The following is an 11060-nucleotide window of genomic DNA, read 5'->3' as shown; positions in this document are numbered from 1 at the left end:
CCGCAGAGAGCGGGCCTGGGGCAGCTGGGCGCCAAGCGCCGCCCGTGCGGAGGCGCCCTCGCCAGCTGCGCTCATCTGCCCAGGCAGCGGGTGGCGCCGGTGGCGGGGCATTGTAGCGGCTCTTGCCCCGCGGAGTCGGACCCCCCCGCACCCATTCCGCAGCGGCAGCCCGTGGTTGTTCACCACCACGTGGAGCGCGTCCTGCCAAGGGAGCTCGCTAGGCAGCCTCTGCAGGGCTTCTTACCCAGCGCTGGGACTAGACCCAGCCGCCGCCGCCTCCTCGGTCTGCTTTCGTCTCTGTCCTCCTTCCGACCCCTCTGCGCATTGCCAAGGGGAAGCCCTTGGTGTTCCGATTAATGGGGAGGGGGTCATTGCTCTGTTGGCCTGGCTTTGCTGGCAAACTTGGTCCCTGTATTGTTTACAAGTCTGCCTAGCCCTCAGGTTGGCTCTTAAAAGGCAGTTGATTAACCCTGGTTCTCAGGAAGAAGTTCTCAGTTTCAAATAATGAATCGGTTGCTTGGTGTTGCTGGGAGGTGTTTCCCAGTGTGTTTGTGGGGCTGCTTTTCCTCCTGCAGTTCTCTACACATTTGACGTGCCAGGTTTGGCTTCCCGTTTTATATATTTTTCACTAGTTTAGTGTGAATCTATTTCTTACATCTTAGATTTAGAATAAAACTTGGGGACGTGATTGTGTGCATTTGGAAACATCAGCAGTCAGACTAACTGGCAGGGGACTGGCAACACCAGGCCCCCTGTTTCTTCCTGTTGCATGATAAACAGGGACAGAGTGTTAAAATTCAAAACCCAGGTTTCTGAAGCTATGTTTAAGTGGACGCTACTGCGTTTTAAAAAATTAAAAATTTCCCTCACTTGTGATACTGTGATCTTATATTATAAAACTAAACACTAAAAATAGAATTCATTTGTTGTGGTGTTTGTCAAAGCTGAGTGCAAAATACCATTAGGAAAAATAAAATAATGTTACCGTTATTTGTGGTTAACGGTATACCGTTATTTTTTTTTTATGCTGTCTTTGTTCTTGAGTACTCAAGGAAATTAATACAAAAATTGTGTTTTTAAAAACATATCTTAATATTAGATTTTGTATTTTTTTAACCAGACTTAGAATATTTGGCCTAACCTATTAGTGAGTTTCTTTTTATTGTTTTTCAAAGGGCCATCTTTAAAACAAACAAAGAAAAAAGTATTGAGGCGGCTTGACTTGCACACATTTCAGTAGTGATAGTTTTTTTGCTTCTGTCCTCTTCTTATTTTTATTTAAAATGTTAGTTTAGACCCCAGTCCTATAAATACACATGTGAGTAACATTAAGTATCCGTGTAAATGTTTGCAAGATTGGGGCCTTTGGGGTTTAGTTTTACATGTGTGAGTAGTCTTCTTAAACTTCACATGTAAAGAGTAGTTAAAGGGCCACTCAGGCACATAAAGTTACTTGTGAAAGTGTTTGCAGGCTTAATGCATGGTGACTTTCCAAGAATGTACCAGTGTATCATAATTTCACTGAGGGAAGATTAATGAATCTATTAAGCTTAAGGAAAAGCAGCTTTACATTGTGGGCAGTTGAACACAAACTAGAGCACTTATTAACATTTCAGAAGCAGAAAGATGTTAAATTAGTACATGGTCTTCCATACAAATACATTAGGAACCTAACATCTGTTCCTGGCTCAGGCCTATCAACTTTAACTGATCCTCAGTGTCTCTCCATCTGAAAGTGAGGATAACAATATTAAGGAGTGTTGCAAGGCTATTGGTGCGTGTAAAGTTCTTTGAGATCCTTTGACTGAAGGCAGTTTATGGAAGTGCAAAGTATTAATGCCTGATAGTACAAGGACATGGCATTATTGCCCCCAGTCATGTTCTTACTCAAGGGACAATAGATATAAATAAATATAACATGAGTTTGTTTTTTTAAGGGAAAGTGGAGGGGGAGAAAATGACAATCTTTTCTAATCTTCCTCTTATTGTGGCACTTTGGGGTTGTTGGTGGGTTTTTTTTTTTTTTTGGCAGGGCAAGAGGGACTGCCATCCTCCACTCCTCCCTCTTCCTTATTTCTCTGGAGCTCTATCAGTGGATTTGTTTCCTGCTGAGCCACATGGAGCCAGTGCCTTCAGGAGTTCAGATATATTTCAGGCTTCCTTGTCACGCTGAATCATTATTTAGTCCAGGAGTCGGCAACCTTTCAGAAGTGGTGTGCCGAGTCTTCATTTATTCACTCTAATTTAAGGTTTTGCGTGCCAGTAATACATGTTAATGTTTTTAAAAGGTCTCTTTCTGTAAGTCTATAATATATAACTAAACTGTTGTTGTTTGTAAAGCAAATAAGATTTTTAAAATGTTTTAAGAAGCCTCATTTAAAATTAAATTAAAATGCAGACACCCTGCCTCCCCCCGGACCGGTGGCCAGGACCTGGGCAGTGTGAGTGCTACTGAAAATCAGCTCGCGTGCTGCCTTTGACACGCATGCCATAGGTTGCCTACCCCTGATTTAGTCTATCGACTGTGTGAGCTCCTTAAAAAACACAGTGAGGGTCAAAGGTTATAAACACAAACTAGTTTGGTGAGATAGTTATGTGACCCCATTTTAGCCAATCGCTAGCCAAATATTCTGAGTCACAAGACCTGCTTTGTTTGTTTATATTGTTTGGTAACCCAAAGGCCTAATTTAAACATACACACTCTACAGATACAGCTATACAAGTGAACCCCAGTTTTACAGATGTTTTTGGAGGCATCCAAAGCTTTCTTAAAATTGGAGTTTTATAAAAATGTGTCAGTTTTTATAGAAATTTAATCCTCAGGACCAAATATTCATTCAGGTATCACAGAGATTCATTTATCTGGAGTTTGTAAAATTGACATTGACTTACAGAATTCAGTGACTCTAGGCAGGTGGACTCAGTTGCCCGCCTGAAGCTCCATTGAAGTCCATGATTCCACAGTGCCAACTAGCATAATTGGGGTCTATTTTTTTCTATACTGTGTTAGTTTACTTAGTAGTCAACTTAGTGGTTCAATGGTACTGTGCAAGTCTGCTGTCTGGAAAGCTGGGATTCAGAAGTAGATTAGAGCCCTCAGATGAGAGGATGCTGCTTTTGTTTTAGGGGAAATTAAATCAGAAATTACCAGCTTCTGAGTATGTATCAGTGAAAAATTAGGTATTGTGAGGAAGAGCTGATAGGAGAAATGGGAAACAAGTTGATGTATGGTCACACTATCTATACTGTTCTCGTATTCATGATGTTAGCAGTCTTTTAGGAAAGCATCTTTATGGATTGCAGGTTCACACTACCTATAAAAAGGCAATTGTTCAATCTTATTCCTGTGACTTACAATGTGTGGGTAGACTGCTGTGCCCATGCTGAGCCCCATTAACTTCTGGAGGGCTCCATGTAGGTGCAGCAGTCTGCCCACATTCTAAATTGCAGGATTAGGGCTTTAGTTCCTGATAATAAAGGCTGGTTGATTGTAATGATAAACAATGGGGAAAGTTATGGCTTCGTGATGATGGAAAACGCTTTTTGTAGGTCTGGGGTTAAAGAGAGTCATAGCACACAATGTTGTAAATAAATTGCTTGTCATAAAACTTCACGAGAAGTCAAATACTCCTTATTTTAAAATAAAATAACTTAACTCAATTTACTTACTAATTAAAAACCACTTAGAAACCCATACTCCAGTCTAGATATATAGAGAGCCAAATTTGCTAAAAATTAATGGAAGAGTCGTCTTCAATAATAGGTTGACAATAAAGATCATAGCTTTTCATGAAAAATCCAAAAATTCACAATATACCACAGTGGCGGTAACCTATCTTCCTCTAGGGTGGTATTTAAGTTCCAAAAGTCTTAAAGTTGTGCAGTCTCTCAGGTATACCAGCTTTTTTCATCACCTTTTTCTCCACTTCTCCCAAAGCACTTTTGTGCATTCTTCCATGACACTTCTTGTGCCTGGAATACTCCATCCCCAAATGATTTCATAAAGCCCCTTCAACTACAACCAACTTATACTATGCTTCTGAAGAGAAACTGTGAACAGATATTGGTTGGTTAAATGGTCAAGGACTTCTGATATCTGTATCTTTTTTTTAAACTAACTTATCTACTTGTTTACATAGCTAATGTGAACGTATGTAATCATGTGATTCTTATCATTGTCACTCTCCTTCTCTTTCCCATCTTCCTTCCATTTTTTTATCGCCCCTTGTTATTACAGTATGTCTTAAATTAGGTCCTGATTCTACAATCATATTCGTCTTTACGGATCTGATTGTAGGAGCAAGCCTTGGAATGTAAATAGTACATGGCAAGGAATTCTCTTGCTGTAGTTTTGTTCAGTACCTAGCCCAATGGGGCTATAATCCTGACTGGGGCTGTTGTGTTACTGTAATACAAACAACTATTGTAAGCCTTGAAGTAGGTCTGTGCTCAGAAGTTACACTGTGAAAATCTGTTTTTGATGCAGCTTCTGCTTGGATTAGGTCAAATGCTGATGGCTTTGCTCGGGCAGTTAGGCCTGTTGACGTGCACAGGGTTGTTGCAAATAAGGACTTGTCTACATGCACAGCTGCACCAATTTAAAGTGTGATTTTTAACCTGATTTAGTTAAATTGGTGCAAAAGGATGTGTGGATACACATTTTGGTCTAAACCAAGCTTATTTTGGGTTAACTGAAGTTGATTAAGAAGCAATTTTGGCTAATTTCATTTTAGCATAATTCTTAAACTGAAATAGGAGTGTTCACATACAAGTTTGCTGAGGTTTAATTAATGATTTAGTTGAACCTTGTGTGTAGACAAGACCTAATATTAGCAGTCTTCAGTCCCATATGTCTTTCCAGTTGTATCTGTTTAGTTAAAAGGGACATTATTTTTAAAGAAATGAGTTAAAAGTTGTTTCAGCTCTCTAGTCTCCCATCTAGTTTTTATGGCTTTATAATCATATTTTTCTGTTTTTTGTTTTTAATTCCTGTTGTGTGAAAGACTTATGCAAATAACAGGGGAGACCTAGTGCCTGTACAGTAAACAGGGAAATTGACTATTCACACTGTAGGAGAGATAAGGTAGGTGAGGTAATATTTTTTTTATTGTACCAACTTCTGTTGGTGGAATAAGGTCATGAAGAAGAGCTCTGTGTAGCTCGAATACTCGGTGAAAGGTGCAAAAGCAGTTGGTCCAATAAAAGATATTACCTCTCCTACCTTGTCTCTCTCATGTCCTGAGTCTAAAATGACCACAGCAACACTATTCACAATATAAACAAACTGCAAAATAGAGAAAATGAACTTTCATTCAGTTACACCATAGTCATCTTATATATTACTTTTGTTTGTTATTGAAAAGGATGCTAACAGTGAGAATGGCAATAGTAATGGAGGTGATAATGATTGGTTGAACAGCGTTGTAGGGTAACTTGTGCATATAATGGCAATACTTGATATTGCAGTGGAAATGTTTATTATCTTTCAGATTTGTATCCACTAGAGCTCAGAGTGCAACAAACATATATTGCAGGTGTCCCTTTAAATAGTCCCTGTTCCTCCTAGTTTGGCAAAACCACAGAGCTGCAGAACAGTGAACTGTATTCTGTTCTGCCCTTTGCATCAACAAAGCTGCCTGCTAAATTCTGATTCCAGAATCTCTACTGCTGCTTCTGTCATCTAAAACAGAAATCACACCACCTGGTTATTTTTCTCTCTAACAATTCGGATGGAATTTGTACTGCTGGCAGTAAGGAAAAATCTTGTTTTGACTTGTAGAAGGAGAAAATATTATACACATTCTCCATCAATCACATATTGAATACCAAGATGTCACTTAAACTTTGTATTTTCTTATTGTGTTGAAATAGTAACATCTGTTTTAAGCTAATTTTTGTGTGTATCGTTCTCTGCCTTTGGTTACAATGGAAGCAGAATTGTCAATCTGCATAATCAAATAAGTCAGATTCCCTGAATTACACCAATGCAACACCATCAATTTCCCTGTCTCTATCTGGTATCTAATATGAGTGCACTTAGAGTGACTCTTGTACAAAGATCTCAACATTCTTAAAAAAAGGTAGATAAGATACTTCATTATCTCAAATTTAGGGATGAGGAAGCTGAGACCTAGCAAAGCATTAGGTGCCTGTGTCTTGGGATGCTTTTCAGGTGTCAGATGGAAGGCCAGGTATATTTACAGCTCAGTAAGTGTGGTTATTGTGGAAATGTTTTGATTGTATGCTCTTTGGGGCAGGGACTATTTTTTACCTTAATTTGGAAAGCACTTGGGACATTTTAGGTGTTCATGCAATATAAATATGCATCTTAAAATGTACTATTAATGGAGATGAGCTGAGGAAGTGAAGTTCAGATTTGGATTAGATTTAGGCTACTGTTCGTGTTCCAAGCCAAAATGTGCTATATTACCTGTGAAATTCCATCATTTAAAAAGTTCTGATTTGTTATAAGCTTTTCCTGGGTATTCAGCATTTTATTTTTTGTGACACTCTAATGCTCTTGAAAGATATTTGCTCAAATCTCTGCTATATCCCTGCAAATTTAATTTCACTTTAACTGACGTGTTATATGTTGGAATATTCAGTATAAATTCACCTTGAGCATATTTGGAGTGTTGTTTTCTTTTTTTTTTTAAATACAGTATTCCAGTGTGAAAAGTTAGAAACTCTGTGAGGTGCTTCTGTCTTGCAAGTACATTGAGTAGGCAGTTCTCGCTCAATTTTTTTAAATGTGTTTAGGGCAAACCTGTTTTGGTGTCTTTGTTTTGTTTGCCAGAATAAAAAGAATAGGATCTAACATTGTAACAACTATTTAGCTGCTTGAATGCATTTTGATTGATCCTTAACAAGAGGATGAAGTGCATGGCTGTCAAAATTTTTAACAACTAATAGAGAGTGACACACCATACAAAAGACATTGGCACAGATTCATCTTTGGTGTAGCTCTGTTGCTATCAGTGCTGTGTTACATCAGGAATAAATTTGGCCTGCTGTATGAGTTCTAGGACTATTGGAAATAAACAAGCTAAATGATGAGAAATGTACAAAGATGTTTTAGTCTGTGCATTTTGTGTCTGCAGCACCAGAACTGTGTATATAGTGCTTGACGCACCCGATCCCAGAATGTTGTGATGTTTATAAAATTGCTGAACATGGCCTGTGTATAGTGCTTAAAAAGTCTCTCCCCCCACTTGGATGTATTTATTTTTCTTATAACTTATATTTACAGCTTTGAAAAAAAAACCAACATGCTTTTGCAGCCTGAGACCAGCACACACCTTACGGATCTGTCCATTTCTCCAAAACCCTCATGCTTTAAGAGCTGTTTGACTCTAGTCTTGCTTTCCTCATGCTTTTCACCTCTGAGCAGGGGTGTTGAGATTGAGACAGCTGTGTTGCACAGAGTATTTTCATAAAAGGGGGAGAACCAGCAGTTGATGCATTTAAAATTTTTCCTTAAAAACTAACAAAGTTTAAAATAATCTTCAGTTTCATCAAGTTCACCAATCCACTGTTTCCATCCCTTCCCTTCTCCAGCCCCAAATCATCTGCTCTCCCTTTAGAAATAGTGATATTTTCTTTTTGCTTTCACTTTGGGTTTTTGATACAGTTGGAGCACAGAGTTTTAAAAAAACAGTTATGCATTGTGTGTAGACTGCATAATAGTAAATTGCTGATGAACTGAACAGAATCTCTTAAAGGAGATGGACAGGAAAATGACAGCTCTTGGTGCCAGGAATAGAACTTTTATGATGCACTAGCAGGGTGTCCTATGCAGACTCATTGACTATGTCCACTGTATATAAATCATGCCTTCTTTGCTTCTATTAAATTAAACCATTTAGCTGGAATGGGGACTCCTGAACATTTTAATGAGACTCTTGAAAATCAAAGGGAGGGGGTCACAAACTAAAAGTCTCTTTTGAAGTTCTGCAGCAAGTTACTTTAATCAGAGCCCCTCACTATCAGAGAGATCAAAAAAAGGTCCTCTACTGGGAAAGTATGTTTTTTTCCCTTTGTTCATAATCAGTAATTACACCCCCATAATGGCTCCTCTGGTGCAGATGCAGAAGTAATAGACGATGAAGAAATTAGTTAGGCATACAGTAATCGCAGCAGTGGCTAGCTCAGCTGTACAATAGCACAAGAACTAATGCAGTTGTTCCTGGAAGCAATTTATTCATAGCAACAAGGCTCACAGTTCCTTGTATGTTTTTCCATTAAGTCATTAAAATGTATAATGCTCCATTTTTAACCCTTCTCTGTTGAGTGAAGAATGAAATTTCTCCCATATTTGGGGATTGGGGAGAATTCCAGAACTCTGGTATGGGTAGTGTAGCCCCACCTGAAGTGCATTAGTGAATTAGCTGAAGTGATTGAGCTGCTTTCTGTCTGCTAGCTTGGGCCAGTTGTTTAGTGACTGATTCTGATCTTGCTTAAACCAGTGTAAGTCAGGATTGAATCTGTTTACATCTGTGGAGATTTTCTGGCAAAAAAAAGTATGAGATTAAAATTAGGCACGTAGATATTCTTGTATTATTACACACATGCCAAGTAGAAGTTGTCCAGTAACGTGATTGATTCTTCCCACCCCCCACCTCCAATGTTTGGAAAATGGCAATTACCATTTGGAAAAACTTTGCTCTTGGCAAAGATGAAAGATTGAGAAAATCTGTATCATCTTGGGTTATTTAGAAACTTCTTATTTTTGTCAGCTAATGGAGATATGCAAAATGCCATGTGTCTATCTGAGTTCACTTAGGGAGCATTCTCTTGTAACATAAAACCTTGTGAACTCTGTTTGAAGATCACATCCTTATCATCAAACAGCTCTGGATCTCTCTCCTGCATTCTTGTGCTTTCATCAGTTTCACTGGAACTTGCATGTGGGGAACGAGTTCAGAATATGCAAGAGAGATCCATACAATGAATAAGAGAAGTTTGCCTGAAGTGTATACATTGCTCTGAGGATGAACTACCTGGTCACTGGTGAGCAGTTTGGGCACTTGAGTAGACACTGTTTAGCTAAGCATATCTTTCCTAAAGCTTTCTGTCATTCAAGTAATGCTAAGCTTGAATCAGTGTATACATTTGTATTCTGAAGCACTCTAGGGTAAGCACAATGCAGAGCACCTTCTATCCCAGTTTGTACAGTTGGGCATATTCATTCAGTCAGGCAATATGCAAAAGCTCTAAATGGTATCGGCTTGAGAGCTTCCTTAAGACCTCCTTTACCATCTCTGACCTGCCACCGTTATTTAGGCTTATCTAGAATGTTAGAATGTGATGTCACAAAAGGGAAGCTCTGGGTGCTGGTGGCAGAACTTAGCCTTTGTGCTGTGCCCCTGGAATTTGCTCCTTGTGTGAAAGTATGTTTAAACACAAACCTGATCATTTTAAGAAGATGTGGAAGATGTCTTTGTCCAGAGCTTCCCAACTGCTTAACTCATGGGTTCCTAGCTGACAAAGCTCTGGGCAGCATGCGTTTGGTTTGTCTTATTGAATGGCCCAAAATAAGCCTTGTATGGTGATTAGTATCAAATGCATATTATTAATTTTATTTTTAAAAACATTGCAAACTGTTGTTTATTATAACTCTAAATATCGTTACAAAAATGATAAAACCCTACAACTGAAGTCTTTTTGCACAGACAGACTTTTCTGAAATGCCTGAAATCAGTGACAGTACTCATTTTTGAACAGTTTGCTGTCATTGGATTGCAGGTGGTAGTGAGTTTGAAGATATTACTTAAACCTTGATCTAAAGATCAATATGGCATATTTCTGTGATTAAAATCTGTAGCCTCAATCCTGCAAACACTTTTATGTATTGTGCTTATCTTTACTCCCATGAGCTGTCCCACTGAGTGAAGTTAAGCATATGCAGAAATGTTGGTAGGACTGGGGCCCGTATTTATACATTATACACAGCATCCTGTGGCGTTTGGCTTATTGAGATACAGTTCTGCTTCACATATTCTATATAATATATATTTGTATGTGAATAAGAGACTGACAAATGAACAAGAGGCTGCTATTCCCATTAGAGCTTTTAGTAGATTATTATTGCAATGAGTGACTTTATCTTCCATCTTATTTTTAATTGAAAACAGATACCCAAGGAAGTGGCTGACATTTTTAATTCCCCCAGCGATGACGAGGATTTTCTTGGTTTTGGAGATGATGCTCCCATGCAAACCTTGTCCTCAGAAGACAGCTCTGATAGTTTTGATTCATTGGAGTCAGCAAAAAAGGTAGGAACATTTTATTATAAACCCTAGTGTATTGGTTTGGAACAGTAAAACTTCTTTGAATTTGTTTCAGGGCAGCGCTTACCTTAACTCTTGGCAGAAGTGGAAATCTATAATCCTTTTATTAGAACCAAAAAAAACCACTTGCCTTTAATTCCTTTTAATTTGTAATGATCTTTTAAAAAGGGTCTTACATTCTTTTTTCTGTATTAGGGGGAGAGCCTAGAGTGAGTTTGGTATTCTTAACTTGCCCACATAGCATGTAGGCAAAAATAATGGCCATTCAGTGATAGCCTATGCTAGAGAATGCGTTACAGCTCAGTAAAATGTGGTGTTATGAATCACTTGCATGTCTGCAGTATTGAAGTGGGATTCCATTGGAACCTCACTATGACGGGATGGATCACAGAAACCCCTTTGGGAACTGCCACCTGATGTGCCAAGACTACTTCTGCTCCTGCTTTCCTGCCCTGACAGCTCAGGACTCCAGCACCCTGTCTTGCTAACTACAGAACTCTTTGCCAACTACAGAACCAGTTTCTCCTCCCTTGGTTTTCACACCTCAACTGCAAGAACAGGGCCTCATCCTCCCTGATTGAACTAATCTCGTTATCTCTAGCTTGCTTGCTAGCTAGCATATATATACCTGCCCCTGGAAATTTCCACTACATTCATCTGATGAAGTGGGTATTCACCCACGAAAGCTCATGAACCAAAACGTCTGTTAGTCTATAAGGTGCCACAGGATTCTCTGCTGCTTTTACAGATTCAGACTATCATGGCTACCCC

At 39.0% G+C, this 11060-nt stretch overlaps 1 protein-coding gene across 2 annotated transcripts in view; it reads left to right on the top strand.

Annotated features, from left to right (window-relative positions):
• Window positions 1–11060, top strand: part of CDCA7L (cell division cycle associated 7 like) — a 26466-nt gene that overhangs the window by 493 nt on the left and 14913 nt on the right. For both annotated transcript variants that reach the window (XM_032783395.2, XR_012655217.1), the window contains one exon: window positions 10134–10274. In XM_032783395.2, coding sequence (XP_032639286.1) covers window positions 10212–10274 — 63 coding nt within the window. In that variant the 5' untranslated portion in view covers window positions 10134–10211. Of the gene's footprint in view, window positions 1–10133; window positions 10275–11060 lie in introns of those variants that run through there.

This window comes from Chelonoidis abingdonii, chromosome 2, assembly GCF_003597395.2.
Source record: "Chelonoidis abingdonii isolate Lonesome George chromosome 2, CheloAbing_2.0, whole genome shotgun sequence".
Classification (NCBI taxonomy): Eukaryota; Metazoa; Chordata; order Testudines; family Testudinidae; genus Chelonoidis; species Chelonoidis abingdonii.
Note: the sequence above shows the minus strand (reverse complement) of the source record. Positions and strands in the feature narration are given on the sequence as shown.